The sequence below is a fragment of the Podarcis filfolensis genome (assembly GCF_964270895.1).
Source record: "Podarcis filfolensis genome assembly, chromosome: 1".
Taxonomy (NCBI): domain Eukaryota; kingdom Metazoa; phylum Chordata; class Lepidosauria; order Squamata; family Lacertidae; genus Podarcis; species Podarcis filfolensis.
The window spans coordinates 69,905,152-69,930,234 of NC_139604.1; the positions used below are offsets into that span (position 1 = coordinate 69,905,152).

The 25,083-nt window shown below is 40.1% G+C and overlaps 1 protein-coding gene and 1 long non-coding RNA gene across 3 annotated transcripts in view; one reads left to right on the forward strand and one right to left on the reverse strand.

Annotated features, from left to right (window-relative positions):
• Positions 1–20,434, forward strand: part of PARVA (parvin alpha) — a 67,111-nt gene extending 46,677 nt beyond the window's left edge. For both annotated transcript variants that reach the window (XM_083599851.1, XM_083599852.1), the window contains exons 6-13: positions 2,087–2,202; positions 2,967–3,025; positions 3,667–3,686; positions 4,640–4,701; positions 5,662–5,730; positions 11,477–11,578; positions 11,871–11,943; positions 15,142–20,434. In XM_083599851.1, coding sequence (XP_083455977.1) covers positions 2,087–2,202; positions 2,967–3,025; positions 3,667–3,686; positions 4,640–4,701; positions 5,662–5,730; positions 11,477–11,578; positions 11,871–11,943; positions 15,142–15,218 — 578 coding nt within the window. In that variant the 3' untranslated portion in view covers positions 15,219–20,434. The remainder of the gene's footprint in view (positions 1–2,086; positions 2,203–2,966; positions 3,026–3,666; positions 3,687–4,639; positions 4,702–5,661; positions 5,731–11,476; positions 11,579–11,870; positions 11,944–15,141) is intronic.
• LOC310756551 lies at positions 3,788–4,656 on the reverse strand. Its single transcript, XR_014544925.1, has 2 exons — positions 4,531–4,656; positions 3,788–4,481 (listed from the first exon to the last, which is right to left on the reverse strand). It is a non-coding gene; the product is annotated as an uncharacterized lncRNA (long non-coding RNA).
• Positions 20,435–25,083: the final 4,649 nt, after the last annotated feature.

The window sequence follows — 25,083 nt, forward strand, 5'->3', positions numbered from 1 at the left end:
GGAGACTCAAAGCAGTTGGCAGCGTAGTTTCTAGAGTTATTTAATATTCAGGCATTGTACAATTTAATCATTTTATTTATTATTTTGGCATTGTGATATATCCAAGACTGACACCCGCTCTCCTTCTCTGGACAGCAGTGAGAATTGACCTGCCTATTATTATTATTATTATTATTATTATTATTATTATTATTATTATTTGTATACTGCCTTGTACCTGTTATAGTCAAAACATACAATTACAATGTAAAAAACAAAGTACATAATAAGAATGAAAACAAAGACAACCCAATAATCTGCCCTTCCACAACACATTTAATAAAAGGGCATTAGATGTCAGTCAGCCAAAGGCCTGGCTAAAGAGGAACCAGTAGCTCCCATAGCCTCAGCACTCCCCTGTTCCATGTGCCACCTCCTCCTCTCTGTACAGCACAGGAGGAGAGGGCTAGGGCGTGGCTCTTCCTTCTCCTTGCCTGTCTGCACTGGTGGCAGCAGAGAGCAGCAGTTGCTTGCCCCTGTCCCCTCCAGGCAGCAGCTGCTGCTCTCTGCTACTTCTTGATGACCCCCGCCCCGCAAGAAGGCAAGTGAATGAGTGATGCCACTTGCAAGGAGCAACTGTTTCTCCTGTTTCTTGGCAAGTGATTAGCAGCAAGGAAGTGCAGCATCAGTTGCCTCTGGGCAGTGGAGCAGAAATAGGAACAGCCCTGCATATGGCAGCATCTGGGGGCAAGGGAAGCACTGTGACTGGAATCTTGCCAGCAGCTTCCTAAATCCCTGCATTTATTCCATTGGTTTCCCAGTTGGTCCAAAGAACTTTGAACCGTGTACATTGGGACATCCCTTATCTTGCCTTTCAGCAGCCTATGGAAATACCACATTCCCATAAAGGTGGAAATACCACATTCCCATAAAGCTTCTTAGCTGGGAATGGAACCACATTTTCCCGGATCAAGCCCAATACTTAAGGCAATACGCCACACTTGATCTTAAAGAACATTGAGGTGGTATTCAGCTAAAATATATTTGAAGGAATCAGGACTGAAATGTGCTGGATTACAGCCTGTGTATGCAGACTTTTTTCTGGCTAGAACCAATACATATATATATACACATAATTATTTTGACATTGGGTGAGTTGTTTGTTTTAAACTTGTATCCTTTTTATCTTTGCCCTGCAAGGGGCCTGCAAAGTTTGTCACTCGGAATACACTGAGTTTTAGTTCTGCAGAGAAACCTCTGCACAAAAACTGATAAATCCAGGAGACGATCTCACTGGTTATTTTTCTGCTTTATTTAGAAACCTGTGGCCAACCTAAAAGTGTGTGGTTAATAAGATACCTAGAATCTTATGTTTATAGGACATTGCCTGAGAATTTGGTGATAATGCAGACCCAGGAAAACAATAATATAATACAGTTGTAAATCATTACCTTTGAAGCTTGGGGTTTGTTCACAGATTAAAAGTTTCCTGCAGTAAGCCTTTTGATACCTTTCCGTCTTGTTAGTGCTAACTATGCATACAAATCCTGCTGTGAATAAACTATAATAACAAGAACACTTAACAAGTTCATGAAGAATGTTTGAGTCATCCAGTTTAGTAAGTTATTGCTCAAGGGTACAAGCTAAATGGGCTCATTCATCTTCCTGCAGACATTGTGACACTTAAAAATGAATTAAGTGCATGTTATGAATACAAAAATATTCTTCTGATAGTTCATAAATCGACACAGGAATAGGGAAGATAAAGGCACGGCGCTGGGAGTGCATAGATAGCACTTAATATAGCGGCATAATAAAATCTGTGTTTTGAATCAAGCTTAGATTTCCATCTTCAAGCCAGTGGGATCCAGGCACGTAACAAAATCTTACCTGAGGAGTATTTTTGATTTAGTTGTTTTCATAGAACCAGTTGATTTATGGCAGGAAAGAGAAGGAGTTAGAAGAAAATACTCTTTCAGCAATCTCTGGCGGGCAGCAACGCCAAAGGATAAAATATCCCACATAGTTAAGGAAGGGGGCACTGCATGTTAAAATAAATATTTGTTTTAGTTTGCCTTACAGAATTTGACTTCTTAATCTATTTCAGCTGTCCATGCTAAAAGTCTTGTTGCAATACTGCACCTTTTGGTTGCATTATCACAGTACTTTCGAGCTCCAATCAGACTGCCAGATCATGTGTCTATTCAAGTTGTTGTTGTCCAGGTAGGGATGATTGTATTTTTAAAAGATCTTTGTTTTTACACAGTATTTCAAGAAATGCAGTAACTTTTAACATGTACGTGTTGGTATGTATCAGTTCCGGCCAACACAAATAGTCAGAAGGACAAGCATTTCCTTAGGCACAGCTAAGCATTGCATTGTCCTTCTTTGAAGGCACAACAGACCACTTGTAACATCAACATGCGAAGCATGTCAAATATGATTTTAGCTCAGAATGTAAGTGTACAGGTATCATACAGTGACCTCTGAAGTGAACGGCTGAGATACAGCATAAGATGAGTGGGCTTCTCCTTCTTCTGCCCTTCCAGCCCACTGTGTGCCCCACAAATCTGCTCAAGATATTCCAATCTAATCTAATTTAATCACTTTCCCCATAAGGTTGGTAAATGGCTGTCAGTAATCTTACCTGCGATTTCCAGATAATTTTTCTGTCACAGGAGGCATTCCTTCCTGTTTGTTTGCACACAGGACAGGTGCCTTTTAGGCAACATACAAAGTCTCGTAGATTGTACACAAATAGAAATGATGTAATTTTGGAGGGGAGTTGTTTTATATTTATGCTGTCTATTTAATGGCATTCATATTTTGTAGTTATTTTACACAGAGTATGTTCATGTGTGTATGTGTGCATATATGTAAGTGTGTATGAATATATATATATATCTGTGTGTACACACACACACAAAAATCAATAAATATTGGTGTTGAAAATATTAAATGATCCATCATTTCCCCTCACCCCCCAGAAACGAGAAGGAATCCTCCAGTCCCGTCAGATCCAAGAGGAAATAACTGGTAACACTGAGTAAGTCAGCATTCCTGTTGTTTGATCTGCTTTGGAAATTCAATAATTTGCTAACATTTAACCTTCATTCCTGGGGATTCTATGAGATGACTGCTTCGGACATGGCTTATAACTTAACTGTTAAGAAAGGTTCCACAACAGATAATGTAAACAATGTGGAAAGGGTGGCAACTGAAAATGTAAAAATGCTGTCGATATAGCAGTTTGCATACCCAAGTAGTTATTTCTTAACAGAAATGTTCCTGTTTATATGTATTTTAGGGTTGTTGTTTTTCCACATCCCAAGTTTTATTATTTCCACTTCAGAAAAGAAGCATACAAATAGATTGCTTTCCTCCCAAGCATTTCAATGGTAGAGAGAAAAAAGTTTGAATCATCAGTTTTCCTTCCTTAAATGGCCTTCACCCAATGAAGTTTGTGATATTGCTGAAATGCTCAGTTTAATTCGAGTCGGTGGACATAATACAGTGTTATTGAAAAGCCTGTGGGGCTATTCCTCAGTTGCTATGAATACAAAGTCATACATATGACCAGATGCATATTTACTCCATATATACAGTTTTCTCTCTGCACTGAAAGAAATATATTAAATTACTGTAAGTGTGTGTACACATATAATTGCATTATTTCGCTTTCTACAGGGCATTGTCAGGACGGCATGGTAAGTCTCATTTGATTCCTAGCATTTTCAAAAGGTTTCTAAAGTGTACTTCACTTAATTCTGCTGCAGCTGCTTGTTTTGTTCAAAACCAGCTGTACATAGTTCATGGTTGTCATTGTTCATAGTTGTCTTGGTTGGTGTGTAAATCTTAGTGCTGTAAACCAAGAAGTCTGTATTCCAAAGTGGGGCAGGAGGGGGCAGGTTGGAGATTGAGAATAGTATATATTTCCTAAATCAACACTAGTTTGTGCTCCCCCCTCCCAACACATGCTCCACTGTCCCAAACACAGGTGGTCTACGTTGCCTTGTGAATGCCAATCTCCTTCTCATGTTGGAAAAAACTCTGGAGAATTATTTCCTCAATATTGACAATAATCAGGCACCGGACACACATGTGGATCTCCTGGGTGTGATCCGCAGTATCTTCCTCACGATCCAGAACAACCCCCATAATTTTGGGAGATCTACTCTTAGTATATGCATAGGCAGTTTTAATTGCCAAAGGACACCAAACTGATGAAATTGGGAATCCTATTTTTTTGTGACGTGTCGATGTTTGCCTTGAAAGCAGATAATTTTACCTAGTAGTGTAGTTTCTTTGAGTACACTAACACGACACATTCTTGCATGTCAATATTTTTATAGCACATTAAGAAAAGTATTTCAGACACTCAAATAAAGGGTTGTTTAAGATTCTGCTAATGGTGTTGTGATCTTCCAGTACAGACTTTCCTTCCTGATAATCTGCTCCATGTGTACTATACTTAGAAATAAACCCATGTTACAATAGGTTAGCTTGGATGTAAATTTGGTAAACCAAGGTAAAGGATGATTTCAGTATAACTATCTCAGACACAGTAAGTCTCAATAGCACTTGAGGCCTTCCAGCCCTGGAATTATCATCCTACAATGCTGCATTATCTAATAGCTTGTTGTTATTACGTGTGTTTCAGAAAGGGATGCATTTGACACACTGTTTGACCACGCTCCAGACAAACTCAATGTTGTAAAAAAGGTTGGAAATTTTATTTCCTACTTAGGTAGATATTGAGCAAGCTAGCTTAATCTGAGTAGTTTTCATCTCATATCTCTGTCTTGATGCATAAGAGGAACTCCCCAGTTGTTCACCGTAAGACCCAAGGAAGCATTCTTGCCATTTTGGAGGGTTTGGAGCAGTCTCAGATGTGTTTTCCTCTGTAGTTCATGCACTGCCCACATACAGCACCTTCCTCAGGAAGTACCATTAGAACACATTCAGAGAGGCGGGGTTCAGAAGTTCAGATATACAAGCTCCTTGGGTCATAAGCCTGCTTGTCTATTTTAGTATGCGATACAGCCCAAGTACATCTGATAGAGCTCTACGAATATTAGCAATTGCAAAATGGCACAAATATAAAACCTTTATTAAGTCCTGGAATGGTGTACCCATTTTCCTGCTTTAATGAAAATCTTTGTCCTTGGCAGTGTGAATATCTGGAAGTTTTTCTCAACATTATATATACTTTCTCAACATTTTATAGACTTGGCACTATAAAAGTCAGATAGAGGAATTTCTATTTTATAGAATTTTGCAATATGATCTCCAGCTGATATAGATCAGCAGGGCTTCCTTGAAAAGAACAGTGGCATGCCATTTTATATCAACTTACCTCTTGGCTCCAGTGCTATTTTCTCTACTCTTCCATCATACCGCTGCAGCAATAACTCATATAGCTTTTAAAGTGATGAACAGTATGTATTTATTATTTGTTCAGTGTTTGTGATGGGGCTTGACAAAGTTGGATTTTTGACCAATGGATAAAACCATAAAATATTTAAAACTTTAAGCCTGTCTCTTATAAACTGACAAGTTAAGGAATTAAATTTATAAAATTATGAACTTTAGGTTAGCATTTCTACATGTTAACTTAAGCATACTTTTAAACAATTAAATTTTGCTGATCTAAAAGCAGCTACGTATGCTCTTAATTTTCAGACTCTCATAACATTTGTGAATAAACACCTGAATAAACTGAATTTGGAAGTTACAGAACTGGAAACCCAGGTAGGATTATATAATTGTGTTAGAAGCAAGAAGTCGTTTCCTGTGTTGTTTGTATATCCCCAGTTTATTTTGTTTAGCCTGTGTCAAGCTATTGCCAAGTTGTTTTGAGTTTTAGTTAGTTTTTAAAAAAAACAGACTTTGCTTGGCTAACATATGCAAGTTAACACAGAGAAATGTATTTGCCATTTGTAACCATGGGTGCTGATAGGCACAAGCTGTGGGTAACCCAGAATGCAAGTTAATATACTTGCTGTGAGAAAACAACAATCCAACTAACTAGGTTGAGTGGGTCAGCTGGAACCATTTCTGTGTATAGGTCCAGTGCGCTAGAAAGGAGAAAATACATTGTTTTATCTTGCCCTTCCCCCTCGTTCCATTTGTGTGCAAGTTCACACACCGAGTACATTCACACATAATGCTAAACCTAGGTTTAGTTGAACAGGGAAACAGACCACAAAGTGGCTGGCTTAGTGTTATATCCAAACCAACACTCACAATTCATTTCTCCAAACCCTGTATATGCCACAGAAGATTACACTTCGTGCATCTGATGAAGTGGGGTCCGGTCCATGGAAGCTTGTGCTAGCATTCACCAGTGAGGAATGCTAAATGTTATGGACTGCAAGTTGCATCATCGCTAGCTAGCGTGGCCAACAACAGAAGGGCACCAGTTGGGGAAAACTTGCTTGTGTCACAACACATTTGCCATTCTTCACGGTTCCACAATATTATTTGTGGGGGTTTTCCCCCACCACAACAGATAAGTATAGCTACCCCTCTGAAAAATATGTACATTGTGTTACACTCCCTGCTTCCCTGAATAGTTCTGGGGCAACACAACTTGGGTTTCAGTTTCCTTCAGAGGTAGGGTCACTGGAAGCATGTGGCATTTTGTAATATTTTGTTTATTTACAAATATTGGAGTAGAGTGGGGACACAGAGAGCCCCTGATACTGAGCCAGACCAGTGTCCCATCTAGCTCAGTAATAGCAAAACTGACAGGCAGTGGCTTTCAGAGTTTGAGACAAGGAACATTCCTAGCCCTACCTGGAGCTGCTGGGGATTGCATACAGAGCATGAGCTCCACCACTAAGCTGTGCTCCTTCCCCATGTACAGGTGGAAGCCAGCAGCATACACTCCTACAAAGCAGCAGATCTGCTCCCTCACATCAGCCCCCATAGAGGAGCACCCCTTACCTGAATATGCTTCCTCCCCCATGGCTTACTCTCTGCTCTGTCCTTGCTCCTTTGTCGGTGTGTCAAAAAAATGCTGCTTCTTCATATACAGATATTTCATATGCCTTTGGAGTGGGGGGTGCGGAGTTGCGTTGCCTCTCCCAAGCACTCATAGTTTTCACATTCCAGACATTCCAAAGTAATCTCTCCCATTCAAGGCACTTAAGAAAGTTCTCCAGCTGTTTCCTAATCATTAGCTCCCATTGAGAAAACATCTACCAGTCGCTGGGCATCGAGGAGCAATCTGCCTTTATTTTCTTTTTGCAAGTTCTAAAATTAGATGTTTCACACGGGAATGTAGCTTGCAAAAGAGCATGGTTTTTCATGGGAGTGGAGGGTGTTGGAGGTGGAGAGCAGCTTGTTTGTACACCTTCTTCCATTTTCCACAGCAGCTGTGAAACTACTTATTTTTGCACAAAAGGTACTTACTAGGCAGTTGGTCTGTAAGCCTCCCAATTTTACAGAGTACCTTGGATGGGGCCACATCAGAGAGCTAATTGCCATAGGTAGCTGGTTCCTCCAAGGTCAGAAAGAGCTGGAATAACAGAATTGTAGAGTTGGAAGGGACGTTGAGCTTTACCTGCTTCACCCCCTGCAATGAAGGAACCACAGCTAAAGAATCCCTGACAGATGGCCATCTAGCCATTGTTTGAAAACCTCAAATGAAGGCATTCGTGAATACACACCAAAAGAAAAGGTAGAACTTTTCTTTCTCCTGAATATAACTGGGGAAGTCAGTGGAAAGCCCACAGGTTGAATGCCATCCATCACAGTTTTTCCTATGTTTACTGAGCCCCTCTATGCCGTCACAAAATAATCTGGAGGAGAGCCGGTTGTTGCTGGAGTAGAAGGAAAGCATTGGCAGGAATTGAGTTGCCTTTTCCTTGAGCATGAAGTCATTTGTATGAATTTGGAAGAAGTGAATAGTAAGATATTGAGAAGGATTATGTCACTGGGGCATTAAAGGGTAGTCTTTGTTTTGGTGGTTTATATATCTCATTGTTTTCTTGACGGAAGAACTCTGGCTCCGAATATGTTGGAAATCCCCCAAAATATGCCGTTGAAACTGGCATTCACCATATTGAGAGGTTGATTGCACTGCCAGAGGCTAAGAGAAGGGTCAGTAGCATATGAAAGGCAGTGATTCAAATAACTGGGGTTTAAAAATGAAATACATCTGGGACTTCCGGGTTGGCGCCATCGCCGAATGGCGGACTCCCTCCGAGCTCCGGAGGGAGCCGGCTCGGCAGGGGCTGGGTTTTACCGCACCGGCGATGCGGGGACCCTTAGAAACCACGGCCACGGGGGCCGTGGACTTGGAGACTCGGCTAGCACCGCTAGCGCCCTCCCGACTCGTGAAGGAGCCTTTTTAAAGGCTACGGATCGGGTGCCGGGGAGAAGCGTGGTGCTTTGAGTCCTCTGCCATCCCTGCCGAGCGAAGCCGCATGCCATCCGGCGGAGAGCGCTGACTTCTTCCATTGAGAATTTGGACTTTTAACAACAACCCGTGAGTAAATTGGAAATCGGGTTTAAAAGAAGAAAAATTTTTTGGATTTGAGACGAGCGGGGGGGGATCTAAAAAGGAAGTCAGTCCCCCTCCCTATTGTAGACATTTTAAAACAAGGATTGGGAAGCCAAGGCCCAAAAAGAACGGTATCTTTGCTAAAATCAAGAATTCCATGATGGGAAAGTACAAGAATTGTGCTGGAGGAAGAATTGAAGGAGAAGGAAAATGCACCCCCCTCCCTGGGAACCGGGGCGATTGAGGAGTGAGCCTGGTGAAAAGAGCCGGTGATTTTGACAGCTGTCAAAGTAGCTGTCAAAGTCGGAATTTTAAAGAGGATTTTATTACAAGGACCTTGCTGGTCAAATTTGTTACAACTTGATATAATTTGTTAAGACTTGAATACAAAATGGCGAAAATACGGAGAACAATCGGATTTTTGGAAACAAAGTTACAACAACCCCCCTAGAGGAGCTTCGGGACATTACAAAGATGGGCGTAAGCCGGGAAAAATACAACACTTCGGAATTTCACAGAACTGGTTATCTCCTGGGAAAGCTGCAAAACTGAAACTGAATCTCGTCTACAGGGTGTTTAGACTAAAAGGAGACAACAGAATACTTTACTGAAGAAGGAAGGGACTGAACGCAAGTTTTTGTTCCTGAATAACAACAACCCATGTAGAGTTACTAAACTTCTGAATAAGAAAGTTTTAGCAGCGGAACAAGAGGAAGCTGGACTATAACCTTGAAAGAACAATGGGGGGAATTTTATAATTTGACATTTTTAAAGATTTAGGAATTAATTTTTAAAAAGTAATCCTAAAAATGGGAAATAATTCTGCAAGGAGTTGGGGGAAAAATGGGATTGATGGACTTAAGATTTCCAGGCTGGAAACATAGATTGGAGGATAAGGGAAATTAAACCGGGGAAGGGGAGGGAGAATTAGAATCCAAAGGCTTGCAACTATTTTCTGAATTGGTTTTCTTTTTTCTAATATATTTCTTATTTTTTTATACTTTTATTCTGTGTGCTTTTACTTTAATGGGAAAAAAGGGGGACATTGTGGAAAGAAAAGGGGGTGGGCTATGGGGAGAGATCTTTTGCTTTTTTTTATCAAGGGTGTTGCATAAGGTTTGTATAAATTTAAATTTGAACAATGGGGTATATAAATTGTGCTTTAAATCAGAAATAGAACTTGTGGAAACAACAATATGAAAGGGGAATACGGTAGGGGTGGGGGAAGGGGGGAGTCCCAGAAAGTGGATGTTTGAAAATAAGGTTCTGAATGTATCTTCATAATTTCTTTTCTTCTCTTTCTGTATTTTGGAAACTTCAATAAATATTATTTAAAAAAAAAAAAAAAAAAAAAAATGAAATACATCTGCGGCAGAGGAATGAAATAATCAGGATTTGAGAGAAGGAAGATCTACTGTTGACAGTAGGCATTAGCAACAGTTATGTGATGCTAAGATTAACATTGCCATTCACACGTTGCCAGGTCACATCGTAGTTAAAATCAACAACAGTTTAAGATTCAGACCTAACACTTAACTGTGGCCATTTGCAAAACAGAACTCAGGATGAGCCTGAGGTTAGCTGTGGCTTGCTTCTTTCACAATAAACTATGATTTGTCCCGATGTCCAAACCAGCTCATTCTAAGCAGACACATTTTTTTCCACAGCTATTTCCTTTTAAATCATAGGGAAGACTCTCATGTCTACTCTTAGATCAGGTTCTGGAACAATACCTATTCATCTGTTTATTTAGGATGAAAAAATGAAGGGAATAATGCTGAGCTTTCAAAAAAGAAAACAAAAGCCCCTCAGGATTTGCGCAGTGTGGGATCATTTTTAAAGCAAGTGGAAGAAAGAACTTCTTAAGAAAGTTATCCTTGACATTCTTCTAGTCTTTTTAAACATCATACCTGCTTTGTGGGGAGGAGTTCTTAACTAACTAAATATGTATTGTTTAAAAATCTGTGTGCTAAACCACATGAGCTTTATTATAACCCTGAAGTTGCTTCTCACTTTCAGAGAAAATACTTCTTTTGAACATATCCATTGTTTAATACATAATACATTGTAGAATATATAGCTATGGGTTGAGCCTGACACACAGACACATACACAAAACTCTGAGGGGAGATTGTTTTCCCCAACAATACTGACAGGGCTAACAGTAGCTGCATTCATGTTCCATGGTAAGTCAAGGCTGCTGCTTTTTCATCAATGAACAACATGCTGGCGCCCGCTTCCTGGTCCTCCCTTCTTTAGTTTTACCTCGATGCAAGCAGGAAGCCACAATTAAGCTTGGGCTCCCACAACATCCAAATCTGGAATCCTGCTTTGTTTCTCATTAACAATACAACAGTTGTGAGTCAACAATAAGTTATGGTTTAAGGCTGGCTAGTGATCCTGACTTGTTAAGGAGGCCCAAACTAGGTTCCTAGCTTCAGACATTATGGGATACAGGCTTAATTATGGCTCCATGGAAGCAGCAAAGGAGGATAATGGGGCGGTGTAATCCAGTTTCTTTATGTTAAACCACAATAAGCCAGCAACTCCTGACTTCATGAGGGTGCAGGGATGGCAAGTATATTCTCCTTAGAGAAAGGGCAAGATAAAAATGTAATAAATTCATCTTGTACCTTGCCCAAGGTGCTAAATTTGTCTCCAGGTATTTGATGGTTTACATCTTTCTCTAGGATTTTTCTATACAGGCTAGTAAATTATATGTAAGATGTGCAGATGAAACAGCCTCCTCTTGCTAAAAATGCAAAGCAGTCATGTAGATCAGATCTTTATCATGCCACAAGGTGTCTTTGTTCTGGCACCTTAATTCTTCTAAACACTTGCTCTGTGCTCAACTTCTGCCATTATTAATAGGGGTTCTTTCTGTGCAACTTCTGGTTGTTTGTTCAAAATTGGACAGTTTCCATCTTGATTACAACTGTGAGATTACTGTTTGAGAAATGTTGCTGAAAAAAATATGCCGTCTTAAAGTTTGCAGATGGAGTGTACCTGGTGCTCCTGATGGGTCTTCTTGAAGGTTACTTTGTGCCTCTTCACAGCTTTTTTTTGACTCCGGATAGTTTTGAACAAAAGGTAATTCTCCTGTTGGAATTTGTATTTACATTTAAAGAAGAACTGATGTTTCCAATGTTATGTTTTTCCAGAAAGCATATGGCAGAAGATTTTTTGAACATTAATCCTGGAAGTTCTTTCAGTAATTATTTTTATATGCAGTTTTTTATAAATTTCTAACTTTTAAAATGATTTATCCATATAAATTACTCCCTTCAAACCATATTCTTAAGTATTATACTGAACCTTGCTATGTGCTCTGCACAGAAACCTAGAATTATGAATGATTGCTGTCTCTTAATTAAATCACCAGGTACTCAATGTGTCCTTTGCGTTTGAGCTGATGCAAGATGGAGGGCTTGAAAAACCAAAACCAAGGCCAGAAGGTATATTTCTGAATAGTGAGAACAGACTATAAACTTACAGCTTTAAATAAGGATGAATGGCTGAGTACTAAAAGCAAGAGAGACCATGGGAAAGGAATTCCACCTTTTATTTGAGGATTAAATTGATTGACTGTTTCTTCCTATTTCCCTGTGCTAGAAGGAACTGATGGGAGTTGGAGCTGAACAACATGGAGAGCTCACCACATTTGCTACTTCTGCCTAGATCTTGAGGAGACTAGTGCCAACCCTTCTAGAGTCCCTTTACCCACTGTATTCCATAGGCCAGTGGTTCCCAGTTGGTGGTTCATGGACCCCAGGGGACTGCAGCACCATTCACATAAAAACTACCATAAAGATATCAAAATTTTCAAAAAAAGGGGTTCAATGGCTTGGTTTTTGAAAAACTGGGGGGGGTTGTCTTCAGTACTTTGCTAATGGGGAACCACTGCTATAGGTCCTGTAGGCGAGTTATTGTGTTGGGTGTTCAGGGCAAATTACAATTTTTGCATTGAACATTTGAGGCATTTGGAATAATACCTGGGGATAATTTGGGGATAAGATGACTTCTCATATGCTTCAGGTGTTCAGTACAAGCTGCAGGGCAAGATTCAGGTAAGTTCTACTTTGAGGAGACCACTGAAAGTTACAGAAATGACTAATTTGGTTCTATAACCCTCAGGCTAAAAATAGGTGAGGCTTCAAATAGCACCAGCTGTGTCTGTGTACCTCTTTGCTTAGGCTATGGGGACCATATTACCTAGCAGTCTGATGTTTAGTGTGTCTGTTCCCTTGAAGAAGTATTAGCAGGCCTGAACATCTCATGTTGACTGGAATGAAGGTACCAATATTAGTGGCAACAGAAGATCTGTCTGTCATTCGACAGATGCATACCCAATTTTTTCCCCATTTCCCTGTCCCTTCTTTCAGCCAAACAACTGTCTTGGCTGCTGCTAGGGTAAATGAAATCAAATGAAACAAATTCATAATGCCTGTGAAACTCATTCAATTTGATTCATTTTTCTTTTTTAAGTTGTAGGAAATGAATGCACACCTCTAATGCATAGTCTCCAAGTCATTTTTATTTTGGTACATTACCACCTTATTCTTTCACTTCAGTAGCTTAGGATATTGTTGTTTAGCCGCATAAATTGAAAACGTTGTGGGTGTAATGATACAATATTAGAAACACAGATCATTAACTTTAGAGGCAGTTGTTCTAGGCTGTATTGCTTAGGTAGATTAATAGTGACTTTTAACACATGGCCTCAGTCAAAGTGAGGGGAGATAGCATGGGAAGTCTAGAGCCAGAATGAAAATGGAGAATTGCTGTGATCCCACATCCCTTGTGGACATTTAATGTCATTATAGCACTTCAGTTTCCCAGGTATTTATTGCTCAAAGAGATGGCTGATTCCACCCCTTGGTGTAAATCAAACCACACAAACGTTTCAGCATTCATTTACATGCTTATGTGTGTGTGTATATATATAGGACATTGCATGTGCAATTATTGAAAAGCTTAATATGAAACTTCCTGCTCAATGTGGATGGAAAAACACATCTGTTTTATATGTTGCTGCATTGGGCAGAATGCCCATGTTTAAAAATTGCAGTGAGCATAAGAAGACTGAAAAGAATCTTAATCTAACTGTGAATAGAAAATAGCTTTTTAATTTAATTCTTGCTTTGATAAATGGGTTTTAAAAATAATGGCATGATGTTATAAAAGTATTTAAGGATGAAAAATAACTGAAATGAGGCAACAGGTTTCCCCCCCCTGAAGCAACAACTGGGTTTCACTGAACAGTGAAGTGCTTTTCTTTTTCATACTCGCAAGCCTGAAAAGCTCAGAGCAGGGAATTTTCCAGTATCTGTTTGGGGCTCTTGGAACAGAGGCTTTAGACTGGCTGCCCCCGCTCTGTGGAGAAGCATTCCTGCTAAGATATAAAAAGGCACCCATTTCCCAAAAACAATGAAGACATGTCCCCCCCCAACAAGACTTAGGTTTTAAAACAATACAAAATGAATATCTATTTTCACTTATATCTTGTAACAATTTTAAAATTATTTTAGCTGGCTTTCTTGTATATGTTTGCAAAGCACCTTGACACATACCTAAATAGTGAATCGTAAATAAACAAATAAAAATATGCCCAAGATGATCCTGCTATGGAATTTTAATATTAAAATCACCAAGGTATTTGTGGGGCTTTATTGCTCCATGATAGCCCCTAAACCAACTGAATTGAGTAATAAAAATGTTATCGTATAATTAGACTTGCCAGCTTACCAAATGGTCCCCCAGTCTGGATCCTATAAAGACCTATGTAGCATAATGGGTTTCGGATGCCAGTAATTTCATTTATTTGTCATTTAGCTATCTCCATCACTCTGATTGTGCAAATGATTTGCAAAAGGCCAGCAGTTTTCATAAATATGCAAACATATAACCAAAAACTACACTGTGGACATTTACAGTTTGTACAACTAAAGAGCAATGGGAAAATTTTACTTTGCTGTTCGGAATACATAAATCATGTATATTTTAGAGCCTTAGAAAATTCCAAGAAAAAAATAGGATGTTATTTCATGTTCTGCTGAAACTTATTAAAATGAATGGTATGTTCAATCTGGAGGAGTACTTAACAAAAGTAGGCTTTGCGTATTTCCCTTGAGATAAAATTACCATTCTCGAGAATCAGATGGATATTACTAAGGACAAAGACCTGAACAGTGTTTCTCAATCACAATACTGAAAAAGAGCCCATAATGTTCAGTTACAGCTGAAGGTCTGACTCAAGCCTGCACTGCACAACTTGGGACCCACCAAGCCAAGCACAGTTCACCAACCCTTTCTTGTTACCTGCCAGGTGCTTGACAAGCCCATCTTTTTGGAGGCCCAGGTAGGCTCTAAAAACGACGCTCTGTCAGCTGCTTGTGAGCTATAACTAGATAGAGGGTTGGCTACATTCAGCTTGGTTGGTCAAAAGTTTGGTACAGGCCTGTTCTTAAATGAATGCACTTGTGGCTGGTTTTGAGCATACTGTTGCTAAAATCCTATTAAGGTTGACCAAAGCAGCCCAGCTCATATATGCCTATAGAGGCAGATGCATGATGATGCGTCTTCCAAATACGGGCTGTTTTATTTGTTCACCGAGGTCATTAAAAGCTCAGCATTTCTTCCCTCTTTTTTTCTAGACATCGTAAACTGCGACTTAAAGTCAACTCTGAGGGTGCTGTACAATCTGTTCACCAAATACAGAAACTTGGAATGAAGAAGTCCCTTGGGATCCCACAGGTGGCTAAGTAAGGAACCAACCAACCCAACAGCCACTCCTGTTTTGCAATCGTTCTTTTACTTTTGTACTACACTTCCTCCACATATTCCATATTCTTGCTATGTTTGTTTTGCACAAAAAAAAAATGTTTTAAATTAGGTCTTGTCTGCAATCCATAATATTATGAAGTGAACCTCTGCGGGAAGATGCATATTCCTTTGTTTTAACTAGCTCTTGATTTCTTGGAGAGCAAGCAAGAAAGCCTGATCCCACATCCAGGTTAAGAGAAACAAACTGATTTTGAGAGAAATGCCAGCCTCTTCCTATGAGCTATGCTGCCGCAATAACCAGGAAGATCACATGACACAGGTCTGTGCACTACTACATGGCGAATGTGCTATCTTCTTCTGCAGGATCCTCTCTAAGCCAAAGAATAGGTATGCCTGCTGTCTCTGGTGCTTTGGCAGCTGCTGCTATCTATACATTACTCAGCTATGCTACACAAAGGACATAATCAGCCCAGAAAGAGGATAGTCCTTCTCAATGTGCTTAGCTCTTCATCAAGACAAGCTGGACTAGCAGCAGAACTCTGTTGCTCCCATATATCAAGGTAGCCAGGGACTCTCCCCTGTCCTACCACCCACCCACCCCCGGGAGTCATTTTAGATTGTGGTGCAAACTGCTGCTTTTAAGAAGTAGATGCTCAGTGGTTCCATAGAATCAATCAGATCGAAATGCTTCAGTTTAATTAAGTTGTGGATTGAGCTGCAGGACATTTTCTCTGTCTGTGTTTATTGAATATTTATTTCAAAGAAAGGATCCATTGTGTTCCTAATGAGCTGTATGAACACTATTACAAAGATCATGGAGCATGTAAGAGAGAGAGAGAGAGACCATAGGTGGCGTGATGCAAACTGAGCTATGAAACTGAGCTTCATAATTTGACTGACGGGGCTTATAATATTATAAGGGTCCAGGTATGTGTTCCCTGTGCATACATTCCTCATCATTTTTCATTCCTTACAAGCTCGCAGATCATGCAGCTTTCCCTTAACTACAGTGCATTTAAAATAACCTGCAACATGTAGTATTTTTTACAATATGATACTCTTGCCTAGTTGCAAACGCTGTGGTACGAAGTATGTAGATAGTTTCAGTATGGAAACTCCTTTGCAACAAAGCACATAGAAAGTCAGTGCAGTGGGCTTCTGGGCTAGAATCCAGGTGGTATCAGCCCTGCCAGGATATTGACATAAGCTTTGTTTACATAATTGAAACGAAACATAAAATGATGTAATTGGTACAAGTAAGAAGCAGCTTTGGTGACAGAAGCAAAGGTAAAGGTTGTTCAAAGAAAGAATTATTTTTGCATACCTTGGCCTTTGGAGATCTAAAATGAATGAGAAATGTTGAACATTTTATGAAAATCAGGTTCTCTTGCATTATGATTATTACTAAACCTAAAATTAATTTTTTTGGATTTTTGAATTTTAACAGGATAAGACAACTATATACTGTATACAGAAGAAGTTGTGATTTTTTTGGTATGTATTCTTTGCCAAATCCTGTTAAAATACAAACATTTTAATTTTAAGATCAGCACCAATAATTTGTGCTGCAATTTGTCCCATGCTTACTTTGTACTGAACATTGAGGGGAAAGTAGCTTACTTTTATTTATTTTTTTATTCGTCTCTACCAAAATGATAAAACCTAAACGTAAAATAACATCCGGTACCTATCTTGCACCGTGTGGTTCTGATTTTAAATATTTCTTATGCTTAGTGAAGAGGTGGTGTGACTCCTTTAGTTAGTTCACATTTGATTATTATTTTTTTGTAATGCAAGTAAAGGGGTTAATATTGTATCAGGATATGCCTGTTGCCTTCCTGATGCTGATCAGGTGCCTCTAGATATTCAGTAGCCCAGGGGCCAGTCATCATGTTAGTAAAGGTGCCAAGAGGTGACTATCTCATTAGTTTTGTTGGTTGACCATCACTTCTGCCTTGTGTGGTGAGAATGGGGGGTGGGGAGGGGCATAATGTATCCAGGTAAAACTCATTTGCGATATGCATATGTATATGATAGGTTACATACCATTTTTCGCCACATGAGGGTGCATACAAACAGTATAATCACTGCACAAAAAATAGACACGTCTGAATTATCTGATAGTGGCTTTTAGGGTAACCAGATACAAAGGCTCCTATGCACCTAAGAGTTCTGTAAAAGAGGGTCACAGCAGGTGCAACTTTTCTCCCTTCTGGTTGAGATGCTTCATCTCTTGAAGTTAAGTTCACATATAGAATCTTATCTAGGAACCCTGCCTTCCTTTGCATCTTAATTATTTTTACATTTTTTAAAAAAAAAACCCATCATGAATATTAAACCTCTAATTATATTGGCAGGCATTATACACTGGATCAGAATTTACTGTGCAAAAGGAGGTGAGAGCTAGCTGAAGCTGCTACCAGAGAAAGGCAAGGTGCTATTCTTGCTATAGCCTCCCATGCCACCTGCCATTCTGTTTCTGGGGGTCCTCCAACCCTCCAGAACAGAGAGGAGGGAAAATTGACCAAAATAGCCCTTTCTCCCTGCTTCTTCCAGCAACAGCATCCTGTAAGCAATGTTCTGTTCATGGGAACTCTTGATCCATCCCACAGGCATTAGATGATGCACCTCACATGGTTGATAATTCCCACTGCAACATTAATCTGCTGACTGCAACTCTAAAGGTAGCTACGTGAAAGTAAGTTTCATTAAAATCAAGGGGAGGGACCTGCTCCTTTGTGAACAGCACAGTGTTTTCAGGATATGGTGCTTTCTGCAATCACATAATTGCCCTTTCTTTGTCGCTTTTTACTCGAAATAGTAGCTTTTTACTCAAAATAGTAGCTTTTTACTCAAAATAGTAGCTTTTTATTCGAAATAGAGTTGTTCTGGGATAATTTGGTAATATCGGAAAGCACTTGACTCTGGATAAACATGAAGCAATTCCTCCATTGCGTCGCTGGATTAAATATGGGCCAGGGCTGTATTTTCATAGAAGGGATAATTTTAGCAGATTAACCTCCCAGCATAGGGCTGCTGCAGCAAGAGAGAATCAGTATCTGCCAAAATTCTACTCTTTATCTGCAGAATTAATTTTTAAAAGGAACAGAACCCCTTTCCCCCCATTTAATCTGACAACACAATTCTGTAGTTTCATGTTTATCTAGCTAGCCTGAGACTGTCACTTCACGTTGTGACAGGCTAACTGCCCGATACTAAAGTTACCAACTTTTATTAACCTGTTTCTTTGCCTTTAACAGCACATTAATTGAAAAGAGGAATTGATTCATAGGAAATATGGCTGCTGACGCTCAAGGGAGCCATATATTTTTAAATGAAAATTCTGTTTAGCAGTATTAGCTTTTTATATGTCCTTGTTTGCGGGGGGACCAGTTGCTATTAGGGGTTCAAAGTGAATTTGGGAGACAGGAGAATGGATGGACTAAAAAGTTATTAAATTTACCCAGAACCCTCTCCTGTTTCTCCCGCTCCTTTTTTCTTCTTCAGTGCCTTCCTAGGAAATGCCTCTCCATGGTTTGTGTCCTCCAGCTTTTGGTTAACCACTACCAGTTACCAGCTTCATTGTCCTTTGAACCAGTTATTAGTTTTTTTTAAAAAAAGTTCAGGACAGCAAAGAGATTGTAGGTATTGTTCCAGCTTACTGAAATATATTTTTCTAAATGGGTATTTGGCTATAGATTCTGGTTCAGTTTGGTTTGGTCTCCTTGAACTGTAGCATGTTTCATCTTGCGCACAGGTTCCAGGCAAAATGCCATGTGCCTAGTGGCTTCTGTTAGAGAATCAAAGTTAAAATCAAAAGCAAGGGACTATTGAAGTCAGTGGCTGCCAAGGAAAACAGAACATTCCCCATCCCTTGAAGTCATTAAGTTGGCATTGGATATGTACCTTATAGTTATGCTGAGCAAAAGGAAAAAATTACACCAGAGCAAAAATATCTAGATTACCCCTTTCAAAGAAACAAAATGCAAAAAAAAGTCCTTAGACTTCTGATATTTTGCTTTGTTGAATTTCTAGATAGTCATTAGCTGCTACATCATTATATTATCATTTCACATCAGTTAGATTTGTATAAATAGAAACAATGGGTTTCACTCAGTTGTGTGTTAAAAAATAAATGGAATTCCATAAATAGGGGGTGTAACCAGGGCTTTTTTCATCCGGAACTCACTGGAACTCAGTTCCGCCACCTCTCAGGTGGGCACCATTGCCATTCTAAAAGAAGGAGGGAGGTGCTCGTGGTGAGTACCTCTTTTTCTAGAAAAATAGCACTGGGAGGAACTGATGAGTTTAAGCAATGTGAAACATTAGGCATGTCTTGTCATTTTTAGAGGAAGCTTAATAGTTACTTATGCTAAGAAGAAAATGCTGGACTCTATAATATAAACATTTCCATTGAATGAATGAACAAAATGTTGAGTATTTAACCAAGAAGATCAGCCCCTCGCCTAAATAAAGACTAAATATTTTTGCCAAAAAAGCTACCTAGTCCTTTCTACAGTGATGTAGAATGATAATGGGTGGATGCTACATGTTAGAACCATTATTTAATTGGAAAGCAGCTTTCTGACAAGGACTGAAACATCCCCTGTAATTTGTGGAATGCTAGATTATTTATTGTTAATCATGCAGGTACTAATAGTGGTTATATTTACGTATCTTACCAGGGTGTAGAAGCTTATGTCATACTGAGAAATGGGAAGGTAGTTGTATTCCTGATCCAGCTACGCATGTGTAGCAGCAACCAGAGCTATACACATGGAGCCCAGTCAGAAAAACAACAGTCACACCAAACGTTGGTGAAATGTAGCCCTCTCAACTCCCCCTTCTAAACATGGTTGTCTCTTTCCAAAAAGCTCTGGCAGCTAGATTGGTGAAGAAACCATATATGCAGCACCCATGTGCATGTGAGGTTCCTTTTTAACCTTCTAATTGGATATGGTCCCTAGTTAGATCAGGTTGTCAGGCTGTGGATGTATAGCTCTACGCACATGGCAAATTGACCCTTATGGTGCACAGGGCTTCCCCTTTTCATAACTTGGAACAGGAGAATCTGCTTGAACACCTAGGGTTCCAATGCCTACTTTTTAAGTAATATCCACCAATAATAATGTTGCTGGTAGCACTTTCTTTGTAGAATAAATTCAGCCTTTCAGGAAGCAAGATTAATTATTCCGTAGATGTGTCTTTTGTTGAAATACCAAAGTGCTTATTTGAGAATGGATCCAGCAAAGTACCGTATTTTTCGCCCTATAGGACACACTTTTTCCCCTCAAAAAATGAAGGGGAAATGTGTGTGCGTCCTATGGGGCGAATGCAGGCTTTCGCTGAAGCCTGGAGAGCGAGAGGGGTCGGTGCGCACCGACCCCTCTCGCTCTCCAGGCTTCAGGAGAGCCGCAGCGCCAGCCCCACAAGGTCGGGGGACAGCGGGGAGGCGGAACACCGCCATCCTGCTGTCTCCCGATGTGGTTTGGAGGCTGACGGCAGGGAGACGCGTGCTTCTCCCCGCCGCCAGCCCCGCAAGCTCTGGGGACAGCGGGGAGGCGCAGCGCGTCTTCCCACTGTCCCCGGACCTGGTCTGCAGGAGAGCGGCGGGGAGAAGAGCGCTTCTCCCTGCTGCCTGCCCTGCAAGCTCCGGGGACAGCTGGGAGGCGCAGCGCGTCTTCCCGCTGTCCCCGGACCTGGTCTGCAGGCAGGCGGCGGGGAGAAGAGCGCTTCTCCCCGCTGCCTGCCCCGCAAGCTCCGGGGACAGTGGGGAGGCGCAGCACGTCTTCCCGTTGTCCCCGGACCTGGTCTGCAGGCGGGCGGCGGGGAGAAGAGCGCTTCTCCCTGCTGCCGGCCCCACAAGCGCCTGGGGGGGGGGTAAATAATTTTTTTTCCTTTATTTCCCCCCAAAAAACTTGGTGTGTCCTATGGGCTGGTGCGTCCTATGGGGCAAAAAATACGGTATCTTGTGGGTAAATGACAGCTGATTCCATCTTCAAAAACACAAGTGATTGACACCTGGGGTCATGAAGGCCATTGCTTTGATTTTGCAAAAGTAACTAAATTGGTGAGCGCGTTTATGTTTCGTAGCAAGTATTTGTTTTAATTGAAGAGCAGTTTCTACAATTATACAGGGACACCTATAAACATGAAATAGTTTAATTATTTTCATACCCAAGCACTCCTTGTCCTATAAAAATGGATTCTGTTTTATATTTCTAATAGAGAATTATCATCTATAGATTCTACAGATTATATCTAGTATTTATTGCATCTGAAAAATATAAATATATATAAACAGGTTTATTTCTGTATAAAATATAGACTTTTTTTATTTGGGCAAAATAGAGGCATTAGTTATTATAAATTCCTAGTCTACATAGGATTTGTTCCCTAGATTATTGTTAAAATAAGGAGAGTTTTAGGGTGAACGGGGCTATATTTTTAATACTAGGGTCAGAATACATTTTATAGAGCATGATAAAAATGTAAGGGCAGCATTGAAATTACCTCATTCCTCTATTGGACCAGTATTCTTAAAAGCATGTAGTGTGATGGGCCAGATAAGCAAGACCAAAGCAAAAACTACTGCCTTGGGAGTGCTATAAAACTGCCATGGGGAACAGAATTTTATCTGTTTCCAACTCCGCTTCCCCCTCCTCCATTCTGGTCTCATTGAACACTAGCAAACCTGCAGGCAAGTTAGCTTGGGAGGTGCCAAGCATCCGGACTGGACCATTCTCTCCTCCATTAATTCTAGGAGGGTCCCTCTTTTCTATGTTCTTTGACCGTTGTGCTGTTCTTTTTTGCTGCCTTTTAGAGGAAAGCCTATACCTAAGTGAGCAGTTTGCCACCAGTATAAAATGTGTTGTGGTCTTGCCTCTTTTGACAGATCCTGCAGTCAGTTCATCTAAGAAGTAACATACGTGAAACGTATTGGGGTGAATCCAATTCTGTCTAGTGTGGTGTTAATTCCATGCACCAAGGTACAGCTAGATATTAAGACTGGCTAAAGGGACAATCCAGAGAACCTACTTTTTCAAAGATAGAAGAAAAGTTTTTAACTTCTGTGGTTTCGGAGGAAAATATCTAATTTTGTTAGAAGGCTCTCAAAAAGGCACAAAACTGGCCAGGCTACGTAGTCAGGAACGAGAGCTCATATGTTCTGCCTTCCAGCACATTAATCTCCCAGTCCCCTCCTTATCTTATATGTGTGTAATCTATTTCTTATGAGAAATCTAGGCCTCGAAAGTGCTTCTATTGATTCTACGGGTGGAGGTGCAAGAGATTCTAGGATGTCTTTGATTATGCATGATGATTGCATTTAGAAGAGATTTTTATAGAAGGCTCACAGCAGGAGAAATTTGTTAATCAATACAGCTTGCATGGATATTAAGATAAATGGCACTTGATCAGTGCAATTCACCTACTTTTAATATTGTTGCTTTCCAAATGAATCTTCCTTGTAGTCTTTTCATGTATGTTTTGTTCCATGCCAACACTAGCACAGCTAACTAAATAGTTTATTTTAAAAGTGATGCTTTTATTTCAGTAGTCAGAAATCTATATTGGTTTTGAATTCACTTTTTTAAAAAAAAGAAAGTTGAGTTTTCTGTCTGAAAATGTCATTTAAATATACACTACAGAATATAAAACCTCAACATCCTTTATATATATAAAAAATGGAATTTCCTTACCAGTTAAGTGGCAACATGTTGCCAAAACGGACACTCAGTAAACTCAACCTCCATAATTTTGCAAGCCATTTTATAAAATCAAAAGTTTGGGGTCTAAGTCTTTGAACTTGAATTCCCTCCTGTGCACTGGGTGGGGTATAATCAATGAGCATTAGCCCACTGCACTGAACAGGCAAACACCATGCGGTAACTGCTGTTGTGTGTATGTGTGTTCTTAATTCAATACACATATAAAATCAATTGTAAATCAGCAAAATTCTTCAGATTAGAAAATTGTATTGAAATGCATATTTCAATCTAATGTTATGTCGGAAGATAAGCTGTTCTGTTTTCATCTGGTATTGGAAATACTGTGAGTTAATAACTTCAGAACTGCAGGTATTCCATCATCCAAAGAAGGCTGATTATCGTTTAACATGAATTGGTGTTCAGTCCTGTGCATACGTTATTGTCTGTAATCAAGTGTATCAACTGTTACACATTTAAAAGGTTGCTTTTAATTGTATTTTGTCTAATAGATTGCAGATTCAACAGCATTTATGAAAATAAATGTTATGTATGCTGTGAAATTGTACATGGTATCTTGTTTTTCTTCTGGGATTTATTTTTCTTGGCACTTAAAGCATATGCCTTCCCTGTCTAATAATCTTTGAGAAAGTTGCTAACGTTTGCAAAGATCCAAAGAACCACACAACTAAAGAACTTCAGATCCTCTCCTTCAAAAAGCTGCCACGTAGAATTCAAATTGTGACACAATCAAATACAATGTAAGAAATAAAAGAAGCAATAAAGACATAGAAATCCTATGTATGGATGTGTCATCTCCAACATCAAATCCCCAGACACATAATGGACCACATGAATGAAGGTCATGGGCCATTGGTGGTCCATGGGCCACAGTTTAGGAACCTCCGCTCTAGGGGGGTGGGGGAGCCCAAGCACAAATATAGTAGTCATTTATTTGCTTAATTTAAAATATTTTTATACCACCTGTCATGAAAAAACTCACAATAAAATGCACTAAAAATGCACTCAAGAAATTCAACAGCATTTTTAAAGTCAGGACAAGAGTTGTTTCAAAACGTACTTCACAACAGACATACTTTAATGAGCTGGGAAGGCTTCACTGTTGGTGCCTTCCTTGTTTCAGAGGGGAATTGCACAAGAGGGTGTGCCACAAGTGACAAAAACCCTTCCAGTAACTGAGATGAACCTCTACAGGCTGTAGTACCAGCTGGAAAGTCTCAGCAAAAGATCTGCATGACCAGGTGAATAAGGTATATGGGAGGAGGCATTCCCTCAGAAAACCTGGTCCCTTATAGGTCAATACCTTAAGTTTGCCTTGTAGCAAATAGGCAGCTGGGCCAGTTCTCTTGTAAAAGGTATTAAATGCTCATGATGGGACACTTCATTCAGCCATCTAGCTGCCACATTCTGCATTGGCCGAGGCTTCCAGACCAACATTAAAGGCAGCCCTGCATACAAAACATTCCTGTAATCCAGTCATGAGGTTATCATTGCATATGGCACTGTAGCAAGTAGCACTATCCAGGGAACACCCATCATTGGTGCACCAGCCAAAGCTGCTAAAAGGTGCTCCAAACCACTGTGGCTACTAGGATGCCAAGGATAACAGTTCAAAGCAAGGAGCATCCTCCACATTACATAGCTGCAATTTCAAACGGAGTGCAACCCTGTCTAGGACAAGTAATCTGCCCAATTCCTGGGTGCAGGGACCACCACCGTGTCCAAGCCTCAATCCAGAACTTGTATGCCCACACCTGACTTTGTTCCCAAAAGCATATGATTGTGCAGCCATTAACCACACAACCCGAATAACCTTTCCTCCTTTACACAGCCACATAAGTAACACCACACCTCATAAATTTTCATCTTCCATACAACACCTGTCAGAAGCCAAAGTCAGGAGCAGGTCAGCAATAAACACCGGGTGTCAGTGAAGTTAACTCTTTAGTCAAGGAAACCCAAACAGCACAGGCCTAGTGATCACAGCAACTCTTCCCAGTAGATCAGACATAAGCAAACCCAGCCCTCCAGATGTTTTGGGACTACAACTCCCATCATCCCTGACCACTGGTCCTGTTAGCTAGG